The 21,574-nt window shown below is 39.1% G+C and overlaps 1 protein-coding gene across 1 annotated transcript in view; it reads right to left on the minus strand.

The window, feature by feature from the left end:
• LOC130100468 (ribonuclease inhibitor-like) overlaps window positions 1-21,574 on the minus strand; it is a 669,359-nt gene that overhangs the window by 332,989 nt on the left and 314,796 nt on the right. The window contains exons 5-6 of the mRNA XM_056265946.1: window positions 14,188-14,361; window positions 9,983-10,156 (exon numbers count right to left, since the gene is read on the minus strand). Coding sequence (XP_056121921.1) covers window positions 9,983-10,156; window positions 14,188-14,361 — 348 coding nt within the window. The remainder of the gene's footprint in view (window positions 1-9,982; window positions 10,157-14,187; window positions 14,362-21,574) is intronic.

Raw genomic sequence — 21,574 nt, forward strand, 5'->3', positions numbered from 1 at the left:
TCCCCCGATTATGATGGCTGATTGGGAAAGGTTGGCTATTGATGAGAAAAAATTATTGAAAAATTGGGGGTCATCTATGTTTGGTCCATAGATATTAGCAATGGTCAGTATTTTATTGTTAATGGTCAGTATTTTATTGTTAAAAGTTATATTGATAATAACATATCGTCCTTCTGGATCACATATAGTTGAGTGATTAATAACTGTTATGTTTTTATTGATTAAAATAGCTACACCTCTTTTCTTCGAATTGTAAGATGCAGAGTATATTTGTGTTAATTGTGTATTTGTTAATTTCTTGTGTTCTGGTTCCAAAAGATGCGTTTCTTGCAATAGACATATATCTGCCTTGAGTTTTTTAATGTGGCTTAAAATTTTGGTTCTTTTAGCTGCTGAGTTAATACCTCGTACATTCCAGCTTACTAATTTTAGTTGTGACATTTTTGTTCTACTACATAGTTTTGTTCCATATTTATTATCCGTACCCTATTATATGATATAGATATAAAATATACATGCAGTACATATTCAATGACAGACAAACACCACATGTAACAATGAGAACGCTTTTTTTTAAATGAATATACAAATAACATGTTTAACAGTCTACGTGAAGTAGGTGATTTTAGCTGATCTTATGTTGCGTTCATTGGCGACATGTTTCTTTTTTTGGTCCCTCCGATCTTCCTTTCGCGATGTATTATAACCAGTACATAGTATCGTCTCTGTAAAGTTGGCCATCAACATACACTCACCGGCCACTTTATTAGGTACACCTGTCCAACTGCTCGTTAACACTTAATTTCTAAGCAGCCAATCACATGGCGGCAACTCAGTGCATTTAGGCATGTAGACATGGTCAAGACAATCTCCTGCAGTTCAAACCGAGCATCAGTATGGGGAAGAAAGTTGATTTGAGTGACTTTGAACGTGGCATGATTGTTGGTGCCAGAAGGGCTGGTCTGAGTATTTCAGAAACTGCTAATCTACTGGGATTTTCACGCACAACCATCTCTAGGGTTTACAGAGAATGGTCCGAAAAAGAAAAAACATCCAGTGAGCGGCAGTTCTGTGGGCGGAAATGCCTTGTTGATGCCAGAGGTCAGAGGAGAATGGCCAGACTGGTTCGAGCTGATAGAAGGGCAACAGTGACTGAAATAACCACTCGTTACAACCGAGGTATGCAGCAAAGCATTTGTGAAGCCACAACACGCACAACCTTGAGGCGGATGGGCTACAACAGCAGAAGACTCCACCGGGTACCACTCATCTCCACTACAAATAGGAAAAAGAGGCTACAATTTGCAAGAGCTCACCAAAATTGAACAGTTGAAGACTGGAAAAATGTTGCCTGGTCTGATGAGTCTCGATTTCTGTTGAGACATTCAGATGTTAGAGTCAGAATTTGGCGTAAACAGAATGAGAACATGGAACCATCATGCCTTGTTACCACTGTGCAGGCTGGTGGTGGTGGTGTAATGGTGTGGGGGATGTTTTCCTGGCACACTTTAGGCCCCTTAGTGCCAATTGGGCATCGTTTAAATGCCACGGCCTACCTGAGCATTGTTTCTGACCATGTCCATCCCTTTATGGCCACCATGTACCCATCCTCTGATGGCTACTTCCACCATGTCACAAAGCTCTAATCATTTCAAATTGGTTTCTTGAACATGACAATGAGTTCACTGTACTAAAATGGCCTCCACAGTCACCAGATCTCAACCCAATAGAGCATCTTTGGGATGTGGTGGAACGGGAGATTCGCATCATGGATGTGCAGCCGACAAATCTGCGGCAACTGTGTGATGCCATCATGTCAATATGGACCAAAGTCCCTGAGGAATGCTTCCAGCACCTTGTTGAATCTATGCCACGAAGAATTGAGGCAGTTCTGAAGGCAAAAGGGGGTCCAACCCGTTACTAGCATGGGGTACCTAATAAAGTGGCCGGTGAGTGTATAGTCGGTCTACCGTGAGGACGGCTTTCCTTCCGTTTTGGCATGAATGACTGTCTCTAGGTCACCAAAAGATAAAATAGATTTTAATTTTCGTAAGCTCCTGAGCTGAAAAAAACTGCTTCTGACAACAGAGTTTATTTGCTTGTCGAATTTTAACTCTGAGTCCACAATGACACCCAGGTTTTTTACATGAGTGCGGATGTTAGCTTTCAGAGGTCCTAAATCAGAGGTCAGACTATCTACCAAATGGGGGGCGCCAAATAAAATAACTTCAGTCTTGTTTTCATTTAACTGAAGAAAATTTTCACCCATCCAACTTTTAATGTCATTTACGCAGGCTAATAAATCGGATAAGGACTTAGACCCAGATTTTATTGGCATGTACAACTGGGTATCATCCGCATAAATATGATAAGGAATCTGATGAGATTCAAAAATATAACGAAGAGGTAGCATATATAATGAAAATAAAATCGGTCCCAAAATGGAGCCTTGCGGTACTCCCCTGGTGACAGGAACAGGCGATAAATGAAACTGACCGATCTCAACAGAGAAAGTCCTCTCAGAGAAGTAGGATTCAAACCACTCTACAGCTGAATCACAAATACCAGCCTCAGTTTTTAACCTATTTAAAAGAATACAGTGATCCACTGTATCAAAAGCTGCACTGAGATCCAACAATACCAGAACTGCACAATTTCCGGAATCCACAAATAACAACAAGTCGTTTACCACTCTTAACAGGGCTGATTCAGTACTGTGCTTGGATCTAAACCCAGACTGAAACGGATCCAGTATATTATTCTCAATTAAGTAAGGGGATAACTGATTTAAAACAGCTTTCTCCAATACTCTCGACAAGAAAGGCAGTTTCGAAATAGGTCTATAGTTATTAAAATCAGATGTGTCCAAATTTTCCTTTTTAAGCAGCGGATGAACTACTGCATGTTTGAAACCAGATGGAACGGAACTCGTCTGAAAGGAACTGTTAATGACAGAAATGAGATTTGGTGCAACTGAGTCCAGGACTTCCTTTAGCAATCTAGTTGGTATAACGTCAAGTGAACAAGTGGTCGATCTTAAACTGGACACTATATTCGTTAGTTCAGAATGTAAGATCGGACGGAAGTGTGAAAATTTAGCTCTACTCAGAGGCAAACGCCAGACCTTCTGGGATGGATTCAGTACAATCTGTGATTTAATGCAAAGGATTTTTGTTTATGAAAAAACTGCAAAACTTCTCACACAACTCTGTGCTCTGAACAATACCAATCTCAATTGACCAATTTAATACAGAATTTATAGTAGCGAACAAAAACTTTGGACATTGGGAATTTTGAGCAATCAAATTAGAAAAATATTTAGACCTTTGAAAGGCAGCCTCCTCTTGAAATTTGACTAAGGAATTTTGTAATAACTGGTAGGAGATTTGTAATTTATCCTTCCTCCATTTTCTTTCTGCTCTTCTACACTCTTTTCTCAAAGTACGAACTTTGTTTATCCAAGGCTGTTTTTTTGGTTTTAGTGTCCTGACTTTACAGGGGGCGATTTCATTTAAAATCCCAGTACATGATGTATTAAAACTAACGACCAAGTCATCAACATCAGAATACTGTGTAGTGACACCTCCTGGGAGTTCTTTAAAAGCCTCGATAAACAGTGCGGCAGTAGAGGAGTTGATAACTCTAGACAGGTAAGTGGAGGAGCTGTTTTCAGGTTTTAAAGCAGGGATAGAACAATCAAATATTATTGGCAGATGATCAGACAGCCCAGCATCACGAATGTCAATGTTTACTATAGGAAAACCTGTAGTCATAACAAGGTCAAGAGTGTGGCCCTGCATATGTGTAGAGTCAGAAATATATTGTATTAAATTAAAAGAGTCTAAAAGTTGAGTGAACTCTCTTACAAGTGGCTTTTGTGGGCAACAAACATGTATATTGAAATCGCCTAAAAGCAAAACATCATCAGCTTTTGTGGCCAAATTAGATAGAAAATCAGAGAACTCTGTTAAAAAATCCTTATTGGATTTTGGTGCTCTGTAGATTAGGGCGCAAAGCACAGGTTTCGGTAAATCAACTTTACAAACCAAAGCCTCAAAACTGGAATAAGAGTCTGTAGAAAAAGGCTTACATAAAAACAAGTTCTTAAAAATCACAGCGACCCCCCCACCACGACTAGAAGTTCTAGGGCAACTGAGATAATTACAGTTCGTAGGGCAGAGTTCAGATAAAAAAGTTCGATCGTCTGGAGTGAGCCATGTTTCAGTGATGAAAAGAAAATCCAAGTTATTTGATGAGAAAAACTCATTCAGCAAAAAAGTTTTGTTTGCAACAGATCTGGCGTTTATCAAAGCCATTTTAAGTGGCATCATGTTATTTCCCAAAAAGGAGGATTCATGAAGGAAGGTTTTTGATACGAATTTTAGGGAAGCAAGATTCACATCACGCTTCAATTTCTTCCAGCTCGGTGCCAACCGCTTTGTAGACCATATAACCGGTCCAAACGACCATCCAAACGCTTGAGTTCTAATGCAGTGTAGTTGATTGACACACCACTACAAGCCGATGGTAAAGACATTTCAAAGGGGTAACGTACACTATTCCAAGTGACGAAAATCCCCAAAACAGTCAATAAAGTCCAGCTGCCACACAACAATGTGGTCATGATACAATTCCCCCTTAGAGAAAACACTCACCATGTACTGAGTCTAATACAAATCCAAATGACCGTCAATGATATATATCCATGCGTGGTCCATGAAAATATTTCCTTTTCCCTGTTTACAACTCCACGATGTGAACAGCAAACGTATACGGTAATCCACTCAAGTAGGTGTCATGAAGCTACTCCAAAAATGGGCCCAAAATGTAGATCCGTAAATCCAAAACTGCTGATCCACAATGTAACAAGATGCCGCAGCTCTTGAAACGCTTTGTATTGTCCCAGACGCGACTACAACAAGCGCAGTCGAGCGGCGACTCAGACGAAAAAGATTTAAAAACAGATTAAAACAGATCTTATATAAAACTAATAAAAGTAAATCAAACAAATTAAAGTATAAAACCCGGGAGAGTAGCGGCAGACATACACGCACAGCGTACACTCTCAACCGGAGCGACAAGTCGCTCCTTTCTTTCCTTTTTACTTTTAAGGCAGGGCAGGAAGAGGGGCGACCAACCGGAGTAACAACCTCCGCGTCCGTTGAGAAGTTGAGAAGTCGTCATCCATTTTCCCGCCGTTGTTTTCTTTTTGGCTAGCAACGTAGTTGTGGTCTGTTAGTTTCAGTGCTTGAGCTCTGCCTTTACATTTATGTTTCCTATTCTGTTTTTGTTCGGACATAATATGGTGTAAAAATGTTACCGACAACAATAAAGTAGTTCCATCGTCGTTAAAAGCAAAGTTGGGAGGCCAGAAGACTGTTATTAAGCGAGCGGCTCTGTGGAGCGACTGAGCGCTGCTCCGCCATTACCGGAAGTCTCGACACTCTTGATGCTTCGAATCTTTTCCCGAAACATTCAGGGGAAAGCCTCAATTCTTCATGAGGCTTCATTTTCCCATCCCTACAGTACACACACACACACACACACACACTCACGTTGCTTACTGTGCCATAAGGCTTACACCCTGGTTAGCCAGTGCTGACTGTGCCATTCATTTGCCAAATGTTGTCCAACTATTTTGCAACAACTGTGATCGTTTGGTGATCGTTGTTTAGGTAAACCACGTAAAGCTTTTTCACGTTAGGACTTCTATATAAAGCCCATGAGAACCGTGGGGAGTCGACAGCCGCTCCGCTGCCCTGCTGAAAATGTGAAGCAGAAACGCTTAATGTCAGATAACCTCCATAATAATTGGAATTTGGGTTAGATTTTTTGACTGTTTTCAGTGGTTATGAGGAGCATGAGAGAGAAATTTGGTAATCATTGTTTAGGTACATTAAACCACGTCATGTCATATTGTCAACATGGTAGGCTACTTGAAGCAGAATAGTGGGTCATATATGTCTAATGCTTTTTAAAAACTTAAGGCTTTCTTCTTCATAAAACGAGTTGGACATCATCACATTTTTGTATACATTTTTATTTATTTACATTAGTAAGCTACAGGAGATCGTCTTTCAAAACATGACCTGCACGAAAGAGAAAATAAATGAATGTGTCTCTGTCCCCAGCACATTTCAGACCACACTGACGCCCATGGGTTCACATTCAGATTCACAGTGATTACTGTCCCTCATCTTTGCCAAAACTGGTCCAGATTTGTTTTAAGATAACTGGGTCACATTTGCTGCAACATATGTGGGCCATATTTGGTTTACACCCAGATTAGTCATTGTCGATTGTGCCACATTTTTGCCATAGGTGGCCCACATTTGGTTTGTGATATTTGGGCCATATTCATTATTTATCATATGAGCCACTTTAGGCCCACATTCAGATTACACATTGCCATGAGTGCCGCATCTTTGCCTAAAAAGGCCCACATGTGATATTAAATATTTGGGCCATATTTGCCATTTTACATGTGGGCCACTTCAGGCTCACATACATTTTGTCGGGGCCATAAGAAGGCCTGCAGTGCCGCATCATCGCCTGAAGTGGCCCACATCCGTCTGCTCTCTGAGGAGCGAGTGAAACACACACAAATGCAGTTCACTGGGAAAATGTTTAGTCGGTCTGTAGAGGAGAAGAGACTTCATCCACAGAACAAAGACAATATACTGTACATCTGTGCATCAGCAACACACACACACACACACACACACACACACACACACACACACACACACACACACACACACACACACACACACACACACACACACACACACACACACACACACACACACACACACACACACAACTAACTTCATATACAATACAACAATAACAATAAAGATATTCTGTGTATAAAATGTTACAGTGATAATGTAAATGTTTAAAAGTTGCATGTAAACTTTACATCTTTTTAAACATTTATGTGCTATACTTGACAATCACGGTCATGATTAGAAATATTTGAATAATTATGGATGAGTTTAGTCTAAACATGATTATATTTGCAGGCCTGATAGTGGAGATTTCTGCTGACACTCATCTGAGCTTCTTCCTCTGTTCCACCTTTAATTACAACTAAACCATCATTTGGCTGAATAATAAACCAACATTAATCATTCAATATCACATGTTTCTAATACGCATGCTAACACACACGCTGCTTTATTTAATAGTGAAGTCTGAGTCTCTTCCACCTGTATGAAACACATTTACACATGTATTTCTCCTCATAGACAGCAGTGAGACTCTTCTGTGGATCACCTGATGGTTTCTGCTCCTCTCATCTCCGTTTCACAGATTTAAACCATGATGTAAATCCACTGACGTTTGATGACTGATCTCCATCTACACTGTAAAGTGGAACAGAAGAGAAAACAATCAGTGTTCAGTGGAACAAAGTGCAAATTATTATATTTCAATTACTGTTTTGAGTAAAAAAAAAGTTAAATTGAATTCCTGTAATCAGATTAATAACAGACTTTAAATTATCCTGCATAGATATTTGTGTTTTTAAATATAATAGATGTAAAGCCTGAATCATGTTCATGTTCATGTGTGTGTGTGTGTGTGTGTGTGTGTGTGTGTGTGTGTGTGTGTGTGTGTGTGTGTGTGTGTGTGTTGGTGCGACTCCTATTGAGTCTCTGTAAAGGAGAAACTAATGAGTGTACGGCGTATGGAATAAACCACAGGGAGCAAATACTAATGTTATTTTGAGTTAAACACAAACCTTTAGTTAAAGCCGTTTGTCCTCTAGTTTAAACATGTTTGTAGGCTCTTAGTAAATAACTGAGAGTAAAGTAAGTGTAGAGTAGTGTGACGTGTTGCTTGTCACAGTAAAACACACTAGAGACAGAGACATTGCTCATGTGAGCTGGACGCTGTGAGCTGAAGCTGGAACTGCACTGATTTTAGCAGGAGTGCAGCGTTTCCTACAATCTGACCAAGTCTGTTTTCACACTGAAATGATTCACTTCTACTGACACAGTTCATAAACAGGGCTGCCAACTTTTGAGTTCATCTTAGAGTGAGATTTTGGGGGGCGGGGCTTGGGTTATGGGGGAGGGGCTTATTGAGGGGCGTGGCTTGGTGTGGGGAAAAATACAAACACAAAATCCTTGCATTAGCAGAAGTGTATTAAGTATATATTGATTGTCAAAGTATTTGGTATCTGTACAGAATTTCTTGGGAGATTTACATTACATTTAATTTTACATTTAACATTTTAATTGACATTCTGTTCTTAGAAAACAATAATTAACATTAACTACTAGGCATGTCCATATTTGTCATCTGGAAATGCTTTTGTACTGTTTTTATGATACAGTTATGTAAAATAACTGCTCAGTGCTGCAAAACAAACAACTCTATATTGCTAACTTAATTCTAAACTATATAACAGGCCTATTACCAGCCTAAACTGGATGGAGACAAGGAGCGCCCTGTAACTCACTGACCTGCCTGCGTTCACAATTCACACGGTGCAGATGGGAGGGAGAACGGCTGACTACACAGTTTATGGAAATAAATTGTGTATTTCCCTCACAATTGTCACAAAAAACTCACACTGTCTGTCTGGTCTCCAGAGCCGGTCCGAGCCTTTTGGGGGCCCTAAGCAGAATTTGATTTGGGGGCCCCCTCCCACTACGCAAAGTCCCCTGTGCTTGACGATTATTGACACAAATGTCACGCAATAATGATACATTATGAATGAATACAGTAAGGTTATGTATCAATACAAAATAAATAGGCCGACTTAATAAAAAATAGATGCCTACTTAAATAAAAAAGTTTTAACTTTTACTTTACTCTTTTACTAACTCTTTAAAACTTCTTAAAACAAACTGTCTCGTCTCAAAACATATAAAATAAATGATTTGCTAAAATAATGACAAAACTGAGAAATCAGAAATATAATAAGAGCAAGGGTTCAACAATGACAATTATTGTTGAAAACTGTAAAAATATGATTATTTCTCAACTGTCTCAATACAGTGTAACTGTCCACTGGGTTGTGTTGCGAAAGACACGCAAGCGCGCTTAATCACCTCTCTGCCGTCGTGCGCAGTTAGGAGCGCGTGCGCAGTTAGGAGCGCGCCGTTAGGAGCTCAACACATCTGTCTCGCATGCACGCTCGCTCGCTATAGATTACAGGATATTTTAACTAATTTGCGGTAAAACTAGTCGATCACGAATGGCTCAACTGGTAGATCTATAGATAAACTTATCTTTCAGGCATTTGACCGACCGGGTTGACACTTCAGCGTGAGAAATCGGGGGTGTGGCGTGAGAGCGTGAGAATTGGCTCAATTGCGTGAGTCTCACGGTGAATGCGTGAGAGTTGGCAGCCCTGCATAAAGCAGGTGTTGATGTATAAAGCTGTGACAGTGAGCTTTTCTTCTCTTTCCTCCTTTGTGTTCAACATTTCAATAACTTCACATTATGTTCTCACACAAACCCTTTGTTGCAACAAATCTTAATGATAATTTCCTTTCAGGAATGTTTGAAAGGTTTGTTCACATATCAGAGGTAAATGAAGATCTCTTTAATATCTCAGTGATGTTTCCTCACCTCAGGACACAGTTTGAGTCTCGTAGCTCGTCTCTGAGCCGCTGCTTTGAGTCTCCTATCTCATTGACTCTCAGATCAAGCTCTTTTAAAAACTGCCGTGCTTTTGAGTTAGTCAAAGACTGAGTTAAAGAAGAAACATCTGTAATGCCACAGCCATACAGACTAGAGAGACACAAACAGAGGAAGAGAGATTATCTTACAAACAAATCATGAATGTGAAGAATTTTACACAAATATAATGTGAACTCAGACTCACTGTCAGATATTGAGAATAAAGTGTTTTAGTTTAAAAACCCAGAAAGTGCACTGCTATAACCAATGAAACATAAGCCCTGCTGTCTTCAAATAAATAAACTTCATTCACACTGTAATTGCTGTACAGTATAATGACACTAACTGTAGTTTCTCCAGCTTGAATTGTGGGTTCATCAGTAGATCACTGAGGTTTTTCACTCCAGAGTCTCCTAGTTTATTCCTGCTCAGGTCCAGCTCTCTCAGGTGTGACGGGTTTGATTTCAGAGCTGAAGTCAGGATGAGACTCTGTTTCTCTGTAATACTGCATCTATTCAGACTGAAGACAGAGAAATAACAATAGTTCACATCTATGATGATCATCTTATTGAAGAGCTACAGCAGCATTTAGTTTCCAATAGTCTGTTTTAAAACCCAGTCACACTAGTTCTGTGCGCTGGAAGACACTGTTTCTTCTCTTTCATTTCTAACTATTTATTTGACGTCTCTCTTCTTTATTCTCTGTTGAAAAGGCAGATTTCTGCGTGTACACAATCAGTACATTGTATCAGATGCTGGGAATTAAACAAGTACTATCTACACTCTAAAAAGTTTTATATGATTTACTAATTTTTTTTGGTGAAACATTTTTACACTCAAAAATATTGATTCAATTTTAAAGCAGTGAAATCAATTACAATACACTGTATAAACTGAGTAAATGTAAATGGGGGGCATTGTTTTAACTGAGTAAATCTGCTCAATCTCTCAAGAGTGTGTTAAATATATTAATAATACTGATTTGAATTAAGTAATATTTGTGGTTCTTGAAACATATCAGTTTAATTCTCCATTCTCAAATATTTTGATAGAAATTTCACAAATTTCTTAAAGCTGCAGTCCGGCGTTTTTCCTCTTTGTCGCCATCTCTGTTCGAAATCTGCAACTGCAGTCATTCGCAGAATTATCCACTTTACGTGAGTTGTACTTCGACACCCTCGACACGGCACAGCGCGGATGAACACAGTGTTTGAGGAGAGTGTGTGTGTGTGTCAGTTGCCGCGCCGGTGTCGATACTGGCATTCACAATCACAGATTATTCTTTTTGGAAGTATGACCAACATAATAATTTTCACTGGAAAATGTCTGAACTAGTAAGAAACATCCACTTTTGTTCTGGTTCTGACATTGCAGTAAATCGCGCTGATTAAATCTAACAATTGCTTATAAGTTATCATTTCACGCAAAACCGTGCAAAGTAGCTATACTATGTTCTCAAATTGTTAATGTTAACAGCGTAAGCAAGCATTGCGTGACTACATGTAATGTCCTTCCGATATTATCCTTGTTTTCGCATGGGTCCGGCTGCAGTCTCTTTCTCTCTGTCGCCGCTCCGAAGTCCGAACGAAGTCTTCTGCATGTTACAGCGGGTGATGTTGTCACTGATGATGATCGTCGTTTTAACCTTTCTGGATCCGCCATCAAATTGATAAGTTTAATTATATCAAGTGCTGTGAGAAAAGGCTATAAATCTCCACCTCCAACATCCTCACACACAATATAGCCTACTAGCCGAGACTCTTCTTTATGTGTACAGATGTGTGTGTGTGTGTGTGTGTGTGTGTGTGTGTGTGTGTGTGTACAGATGTGTGTGTGTGTGTGTGTGGACAGATGTGTGTGGACAGATGTGTGTGTACAGATGTGTGTGTTCAGATGTGTGTGTACAGATGTGTGTGTACAGATGTGTGTGTTCAGATGTGTGTGTACAGATGTGTGTGGACAGATGTGTGTGGACAGATGTGTGTGGACAGATGTGTGTGTGTACAGATGTGTGTGGACAGATGTGTGTGGACAGATGTGTGTGTGCAGATGTGTGTGTGTGCATATGTGTGTGTGCAGATGTGTGTGGACAGATGTGTGTGTGTGGACAGATGTGTGTGGACAGAAGTGTGTGTGTGTGTGTGTACAGATGTGTGTGTGTGTACAGATGTGTGTGTGTACAGATGTGTGTGTGTGTGTGTGTGTACAGATGTGTGTGTGTGTGTGTGTGTGTGTGTGTGTACAGATGTGTGTGTGTGTGTACAGATGTTGTGTGTGTGTGTGTACAGATGTGTGTGTGTGTGTGTGTACAGATGTGTGTGTGTGTGTGTGTGTGTGTACAGATGTGTGTACAGATGTGTGTTTAGATGTGGTGTGTGTGTACAGATGTGTGTTTAGATGTGTGTGTGTGTGTACAGATGTGTGTGTGTGTGTGTGTGTACAGATGTGTGTGTGCAGATGTGTGTTTAGATGTGTGTGTGTGTGTGTACAGACGTGTGTGTGTACAGGTGTGTGTGTGTAGATGTGTATGTGTGTACAGATGTGTGTGTGTGTGTGTGTGTGTGCAGATGTGTGTGTGGACAGATGTGCGTGTACAGATGTGCGTGTACAGATGTGTGTGTGTGTGTGGACAGATGTGTGTGTGTGTGTGTACAGATGTGTGTGTGTACAGATGTGTGTGTGTGGACAGATGTGTGTGTGGACAGATGTGTGTGCGTGTGTGTGGACAGATGTGTGTGTGTGTGTGTGTGTGTGGACAGATGTGTGTGTGTGTGTGTGTGTGTGTGTGTGTGGACAGATGTGTGTGTGTGGACAGATGTGTGTGTGTGTGTGTGTGTGTGTGTGTGGAAAGATGTGTGTGTGTGTGGACAAATGTGTGTGTGTGTGTGTGTGTGTGTGTGTGTGGACAGATGTGTGTGTGTGTGGACAGATGTGTGTGTGTGGACAGATGTGTGTGTGTGTGTGTGGACCGATGTGTGTGTGTGTGTGTGTGTGTGTGTGTGTGTGTGTGTGTGTGTGTGTGGGTGTGTGTGTGTGTGTGTGTGTGTGTGTGTGTGTGTGTGTGTGTGTGTGTGTGTGTGTGTGTGTGTGTGTGTGTGTGTGTGTGTGTGTGTGTGTGTGTGTGTGGACAGATGTGTGTGTGTGTGTGGACAGATGTGTGTGTGGACAGATGTGTGTGTGTGTGTGGACAGATGTGTGTGTGTAGACAGATGAGTGTGTGTGTGGACAGATGTGTGTGTGTGTATGTGTGTGTGTGTGTGTGTGTGTGGACAGATGTGTGTGTGTGGACAGATGTGTGTGTGTGTGTGTGTGTGTGTGTGTGTGTGTGTGTGTGTGTGTGTGTGTGTGTGTGTGTGTGTGTGTGTGTGTGTGTACAGATGTGTGTGTGTGTGTGTGTGTGTGTGCAGATGTGTGTGTGTGTTCAGATGTTTGTGTGGACAGATGTGCGTGTACAGATGTGTGTGTGTGTGTGTGTACAGATGTGTGTGTGTGTGTGTGTGTGTGTGGACAGATGTGTGTGTGTGTGGACAGATGTGTGTGTGTTTGGACAGATGTGTGTGTGTTTGGACAGATGTGTGTGTGTTTGGACAGATGTGTGTGTGTTTGGACAGATGTGTGTGTGTGGACAGATGTGTGTGTGTGGGGTTAGATGTGTGTGTGTTTGGACAGATGTGTGTGTGGACAGATGTGTGTGTGTGGACAGATGTGTGTGTGTGGACAGATGTGTGTGTGTGTGTGGACAGATGTGTGTGTGTACAGATGTGTGTGTTTGTGTGGACAGATGTGTGTGTAGATGTGTGTGTGTGTGTGTGTGCAGATGTGTGTGTGTACAGATGTGTGTGTGTGTGTGTGTACAGATGTGTGTGTGTGTACAGATGTGTGTGTGTGTGTACAGATGTGTGTGTGTACAGATGTGTGTGTGTGTACAGATGTGTGTGTGTGTACAGATGTGTGTGTGTGTGTACAGATGTGTGTGTGTACAGATGTGACGTAATGACGCAAAGACATGCTCGAATCTCCCGCTGAAATCCACCAGTACCACTGGAATTAAAAACATTATTACAAGCTTACCGCTGTGAATCGAGCTACGGCAAGCAGAGAGTTTTGAACACTGGCTGGTTATGTATTTTCTCAAATATGTATTTTGGATCATTTTTAACCCCAAAAAAGCTACGGACTGCAGCTTTAAGTGTATTATAAATAAATAATTGGTTAGTCAAATACTCAATTCTTATAGTGAAATTTTTTTTTTTATAACTGTAAATTTTAGATGAAATGAACTGTTGGATCAATTATTTTTGTATGTTTAACTCAAACAATGAAATAAATGATATTCAGAGATTTTAAGTTAATAAAGTTAAATAATACTGTGATATTTACTGAGCCACAGAATAATTACACAGAGTGTAGATAAACAAAACACATACAAATGTGAGCAATAGGGAAACCCAGAAAGTGCACTGCTATAACCAATGAAACATAAGCCCTGCTGTCTTCAAATAAATAAACTTCAGTCACACTGTAATTGCTGTACAGTATAATGACACTAACTGTAGTTTCTCCAGCTTGAATTGTGGGTTCATCAGTAGATCACTGAGGTTTTTCACTCCAGAGTCTCCTAGTTTATTCCCGCTCAGGTCCAGCTCTCTCAGGTGTGACGGGTTTGATTTCAGAGCTGAAGTCACATCAGAACAACCTTCATCTGTCATATCACAGTAGCTTAACCTACATTAGCAGAGAGAGAGAGAGAGAGAGAGAGAGAGAGAGAGAGAGAGAGAGAGAGAGAGAGAGAGAGAGAGAGAGAGAGAGAGAGAGAGAGAGAGAGAGAGAGAGAGAGAGAGAGAGAGAGAGAGAGAGAGAGAGAGAGAGAGAGAGAGAGAGAGAGAGAGAGAGTGAGAGAGAGTTTTTCACAACAACTTTATTTGACCCACAGAACTTCATATTATAAATGTTACATTTACATTATAAATAATCACTTGGGTTGGGTTCTCCACACCCAACCACTCATTCCAATACTAAAGCAAAAAACAACATTCCATCCACAACTGTGCAAATAGCTTCATTATATCCCCACCTTTGCAAAAAGCCTTCATAATCATTAACCAACTTATAAAACTTAAAATCAATCAGAACCCGACTTTTCACCAAATGTTTAAAAACCATCTCAACTTTTTGCCCTACTAAACCTTCTAACTTCTTTTTCCTTGAGATATAAATAGCTCTTTTAGCTTGTCCAATCAAGAAGTTTAGCAACTGACATTTACTTCTTTGTGCCGCTCTATAACATGGGCCGAGAATAAAGCTTTGAGTGGAGAAGTTTTCACCAAAACTTAAAAACATTAATTTAAGTATACTAAACAAATTGTTCAACCTTAAACATTCTAAAAAGCAGTGAAAAATCGTTTCCCTCACAAGTCGTATTTACTGGAAAGGTGGGATTGACCGACTGCTCCGCCAATGACGAAAGCGTATGGGATGAATATAATATATTCATGCATTCTAGAAACGAGTCAATGAATGCACGCATGCAACCTGATCAACATCTTACATGTTGCATGCGCAAATTCTGAGCTACATTAATACAAAATCGAGGTTTTGTATTAACAACTATGGCTCTAGTTGTACAAAATGCTGCACATTCATGTGATTCTGTATTTTGCGTATTAGTTTAAATGACGCACATTTATGAATTTGTCAAATGTGTAGTTGTAAATGTGTAGTTGTGCCCACATTAATAACTAGCACCAGGCCTATTCATTTGTAGTTTTTTGTGTGTGGGTTGTGAAATGCTTAAAAACCGCGAAAAGAAAGTCTCAAAATCCAAATGAATCAAATGAGATTGACTCAGAAAAGACTTCAATGAATGCACGCGCGTCACCTGATCCACACTTGCACGTCTTCTTTGTTGCATGCGCAAATGAAATTATGATACACTAATACAAAAGAAAACATTTTTATTCACAAAAATGTCTCTATTTGTACAAATTGCAAATCTTGTGCGATGTCCTAAACTGCCGAGATAATCACACAAGCGTGCCGTGGCTAGACGTCCACTAATGACACGTCCGATACGCAAACCAAACGAATGACTCATTTTAACTATTCACTTTAATGAATAGTTAAAACAACTGACCTGTCCAACACTGAACTCACGAGACCTCTGAATCGGTATTAAAAAATCGGTAACACTTATAGATTAGTTAACATTTACTATTAACAAACTGCACTTGCAGCATTGTTAATGTTAATGTCAATATTTAGAGAGTCTGTAGGCCTATAGGCCCACTATGTGTTGTAGCCATTAAATAAGCGCATTTAGTTTCATTTTTGGTTAAAATATTATAATGTTATTTTTTTCACATCTATGCTGATTATGAAAATTGAACAGCATGAATAAGATGGATGCGCAATATATCGGAAGATATGATGGGTCAGACATGATTTTGACCACTAAATTAAGTTTTGTTTTGTAGAAAGCCTTTCTTTAAAGTGAATTTCATTTTGTATAAATTGTATCTTAATTTTTAATAAATTTTTCATAAACCAATTGCCTGGATATATATTAAATAAGAAGCAAATGGCAGACAATATATTCACGGAGGCGCGGGCGCGATTGCATTGCACGTGAACTGGAGCTCATCTCATCATAAATTTTGCTCATTTAAATAATAGAGTGTGTGTATGTATATATATATATATATATTAGGGGTGTAACGGTACACAAAAATTACGGTTCGGTACGTACCTCGGTTTTAAAGTCACGGTTCGGTACGTTTTCGATACAGCAAAAAGAAAGAAATGCCAGAGAAATTTCTTATTTGTTAAAAGAAAAAATATTTTTAAATAACTGAGTTTTCCTACATCTTGAAACTTTCAGGTTTATAAATGGGGGTCATCTTTGAAGGATGAACAAATAATGTTTTGGTCATCACATTAAAAATAACATTTAAATATATATATATTTATTTATATATTATTTGAGTTTTGAAGAGCTGGAAAAAGATGTGTGAAGTATTTGAAAGCAGTTCACTATTCCAGCCAAACTTGTTACAGTTAGTGTTACTATATTAAATCCATGGTGAATGTTGCTGATCTGTGGACGTAAAGTATTACTAGTTCATTCACGGCACAATGTTTCTCCTGGTGTCCACGTCAGCGCTGTTTGATCTAATAGAGATCTACGGTTAATAACGGAGAAATGTGAATGCTTCTCACTAGATCTCGCAGCGATGTTATTACTTCAGTGGCGAATTCAAATGTTTTCTTCACTGGATCTCTTAGCGCTGTGTTGTAACAGTGTCGCTTGATCGAGATCGGCTCGCGCTGCACAGATGTTGCTGGTCCGAACTGATAAACTGTCTGTGAAGCACATAATGAGTAGCGCAGTTTCGTTCCGCTTTCATTACGTTTGCCATTTGATGTTGCGCAACGTTGCGGTGATCGCGCCAGCGCGAATTTTGTCGGCAAGAAAAATGGTCCAAGGAATCGGTCGGTTTGTATGCGTACCGAACCGGAAGCCTCGAACCGAAACGGTTCAATACGAATACATGTACCGTTACACCCCTAATATATATATATATAATTGCGCAGCTCCCCCTGTCAATGATCTAGCACCCCCTCAGCACCTACGTTAAAAATTATCTGGCGCCGCCCCTGTTGAAAGGCCTTTGGTTGTGGATAGTAAAACATTTCTGCAACATTAATCAAGTTCATTGATAATTGTGCTTGCATGTGTTAATCATTTTGATACTATATTTTAATACAGCACTTTGGCCAACAACTGTTGTTTTTAAATGTGCTCTATAAATAAATATGACTGACTGACTGACTATCATCCCATTCGCTTTCGTCATTGGCGGAGCAGTCGGTCAATCCCACCTTTCCAGTAAATACGACTTGTGATTGGACTGTACGTCAGCAGACAGCAAAGCATTGGCCAAGAGCAGAAGGCCCTCCCTCCAGGCTTTTTTTTAAGTTGCGAGGTTGCGAAGCTTCATTTTCGCTCAGTCTGAGTTTCAGAGTTTCAGAGCAGAACTGCGTGACAACGCTGCCACAAATCACGTGAGTCGCAAGCTCGCAACTGTGTGGGCGTATCTCCGCAAAGTGGGTGTTGTAAACTCAGCTCTGAAAAAATAGTCTGCAATAGGAGTGCACATGTAATGTAATGTAATAAGTTTAGCCCTTTCGAACCTCAGTTTTCAGAGTTTCAAAACTTTTTTCACCTATTCGCACACCAGTTTTCAGATCACCATTTACAAGGTTTCAAATCTGGAAAACAAACTATACACTGGGAGAACAGTGACAAATTCGAAACTCTGAAAAAATTATTGCACAACACCGTAAAAAAGAGTGTTGCACTTCTGAAGAAGGAAAACTCAAAAACAAAATTTTGTTTGCAGAGATTTCATTTTTTTTTACCACTTTGCAAGTCTGCAAAAGTCTTTTTTCAGAGTTTCAAAACTTTTTTTTACACATTCGCACACCAGTTTTCAGATCACCATTTACAAGGTTTCAAACCTGGAAAACAAACGAATACAGTGGGAGAACAATGACAAATTTGAAACTCTGAAAAATTGTTTGCGCAACATCGTAAAAAAAATGTTGCAGTTCTGAAGAAGGAAATCTCAAAAACAACAATGTTTGCAGAGATATTTTTTAATTTTTTTACATTTTGCAAGCTTGCAAATCTTATTTTTCGATCTTGCAAAACTTTTTTTTGTAGGATTTTGAGTTTTCAAACACTTACTTTCAACCTTTCAGAACTTTAATTTCAGTTTTGAATCATGGCAGGATATTAATCCCATATACTTGATGCGCGTGCATGCCCGAAGCGCGTGCAGTTGCGTCCTCTTCATAAAAGCGCTGAGACATGGCGACCGGCGGTGCTGCTGCTGTGGTGGCTGTAAATCCACTTGTTGATAAGAAAGGAGGAAAGAGCCACATATGGAAATATTTTGGATATTAGCTCATAATAGCGACACGGCGCGCTCGTTTTTACAGGCGCGCCTAAGTTCATTGTTGCATAGCAACGACAGACGCCACGGGAGAGCAAGCGCTAGTGGAAAGGAGAAATATAGATATATTTATGGAGATGAGAAATAAAAAGCCGGCTGAAATGCGTCACTGTCATCATCGGTGAACAGATAATGGGTCAGATCCGAGTCTATTTTTACTGCGCTGCTCATGCTTAATTAAAAGTGAAAGCACACTTTTGATGGACAAAAAATAAATATGATTTCACACAAAAGTGCCCAAAATGCACAGATTTCGCATGTCTAGTGTGTTTTAACAAGAACTGCAGTAGGCTATGTCAGAAAAGAAAATGAAGGCATTTATAGAAAATGTACCTATTTAAATGTGTTTTTATTATTCAGTTTGGGTAAAAGTATATGGTGTTTTATAAAAATAAAAAAAATCGTGGGGGGGGCCATCTAAGATTATCTTGTCCCGGGCCCAGGCAAGACTGTCAGCTGGCCTGGTTAGTCTAAGCATGCAAGCGTGTAGTTTTGCATAAAAACACCTTCTACAAACCCATTACAAATGTTTTATTGAAAGTAAAATCTATCAAATGCAATTAACTAATCCTCTAATATGATTAAATATCAAGTGTCTGTATAATATGTGCTCTTTTATCAATTTCCAGTGCTTGTTTTGTTTATTTTATGGATGGCTCAGCTAAACAGGCCAATAAGAGACTATTAACTACTATTATTCCTTTTAATTATACAAATATTAATTAAATCTAATTCTAAATAAAACATCTACAAATGTATAAAACTGATCAGAGATCAGGTTAAACCCACAGACACTTGTTCAATCTCAGTAAATCTGCATGATTCATGGGTTCACAGAGATCATCTTCCCCCAGCGGTGAACCACTGACATTTCCAAACGTTTCGAAACAGTTATGACGTAACTAATCCTCGTTTCCTGAAATCATGTGACTTTGGCAGTTTGATACATGCTCCGAACCACTGATTCAAAACAAAAGATTCGGAAAGGTTTCGTATCTTCATGAAGCGTGTTTCGAAAGCGCCCATCACTAGCGTTCAGTGGATCTTATTACAGGCAGAAACTGATCACAGACTTTTAAAATGCACTTCAATTTTTACAAGTTACAGTATATGCTGTGCCAAAAATAGACATTTTACATTTTGGGAAATACAAACATTGAATTGAAAGCAGTTATGAACATTTCTGATTCTGATGTCACAAAAAACATTGTTCTGCCTCTACAGAAACTGAAATAATTATTGACCCATGATTCAACTGTCTGTCTTAACCAAATATTTAAAGCTTGATATCAAGTTTTAATTGTGTATTTTAATTTGCCGTTTAATTTTTTTACTTTAAATTGTTGTGGCTCTGTGTGACGCTGAGGAAAAAACTGCTCTGACTCAAACAAGTGAGGAAATATTATCATCAGCTAACATTGCACCTAAAAGTAAAGTAATATTATAAATGAGCAATACTCACATCAGTCTGTTGAGTCGACAGTGTTTATCCTGCAGTAGAGCAGCGATCTGATTCACTTGTGTGTCTCCTAGTTCATGTCCACTCAGATTCAGCTTTCTCTGGAGTAACGGGTTTTTACCCACAACTCTATTCACATACTGACAGGCTTCCTCTGCAGCAGGACTCAAAAACCTGCAGAACAGTCAATTCAGTTCCCAAATAAATGTCTTTTGCATTACAAAAAATATTAATACAATACATTTTTTTATTTTTCTTTGAACATTTAAATACACAAGTAAATATACATTTTAAAGAAACTAGAGCGACACTCAGTCCTAAAGCAAACTCATAAGAATAGAAACGTCTCACGAGCAGAGGGGCAAAAGCTCAATAGATCATGGTTTTCAGTGTGAACACAGAGTGTGAAATTAAGATCTTTCTGGCTTTTAAGCAGGAGAAGTGAGAAACGTCACCACAGAGAAAACTGGCTTGGAAAACTGAATCTGGGCTTGATGGAAAACAATTGTGTTCAGAAAACTATTTCACTAAAAGGTTATCTAGAATTTCGATAAGAAGTGTGCACAAAAATAAAATTGTGCATTTCAATTATCAAGGTATACTCCAGAATAGCAGCACATACAGAAGGTACTCTACCAGAATGCTTATTACCGGCGCGCAAAAATAAACCAGTGGCATTTCAAAGTCGTTCACGAAATGACCGCTAGGTGGAGCAAAGGGACATTTAGCAAAACAGCAGCAATTGCCGCATTTTGAAACTAAGTGGGGCTGATGTCAATTAACAGTAAGGATGAAACACTACAACTATGGTAATTTCCAAATAAGCCTACAACAAACATGAAAAATCAAAACAAGAGCTATTGACATTTGCTGTACAATAATGAAACAAACAAAGATTTGGTGGAGTTGAAACTGCATGTTTAAGTAATAATTGTATTATTAATTAAAGAAAGACAATTTGGTTAATGTTATTTAATCAAACAATCATACAATTTATAGTTTACATAGTATACATGTAGTATAGACTTTTATTTGTACGAACATTGAACTATTATATAACTATTATATAACAAACGAAACAGAATAGAACAAACTTTTAGAACAAAAAAATAATTTTTTAAAATAGCCTATAGGCTACAACAGATTTGGTTAAATTTAACGAAAGCAAAATGTAATTATGTAAAAGTAAATTTTAGACAGATTATAACAAACTTTTAGAGCAGAACATTTTATGAATCAAAAGTTAAAATAGGCCTATCTGTCACGGTGTGGGTTCATGTCTTGTTCCTGTCTGTCCTGTGTTTCCCTTGTCATGTTTTGTAGTTCTTTTTTCTAGTTTATAAGTATCCCCAGGTGTTTCTGATTAACCACGCCCTCTTGTTATCTTGTTTAGCTCGTTTACCCCTGTATTTAAGCCCTGTGTTTCAGCCCTGTCTTTGTGAGTTGTTAATGTTGTAATGGTTGC

Source organism: Rhinichthys klamathensis, unplaced genomic scaffold, assembly GCF_029890125.1.
Source record: "Rhinichthys klamathensis goyatoka isolate OS25496 unplaced genomic scaffold, OSU_Roscu_1.1 h1tg000011l_1, whole genome shotgun sequence".
NCBI lineage: Eukaryota > Metazoa > Chordata > Actinopteri > Cypriniformes > Leuciscidae > Rhinichthys > Rhinichthys klamathensis.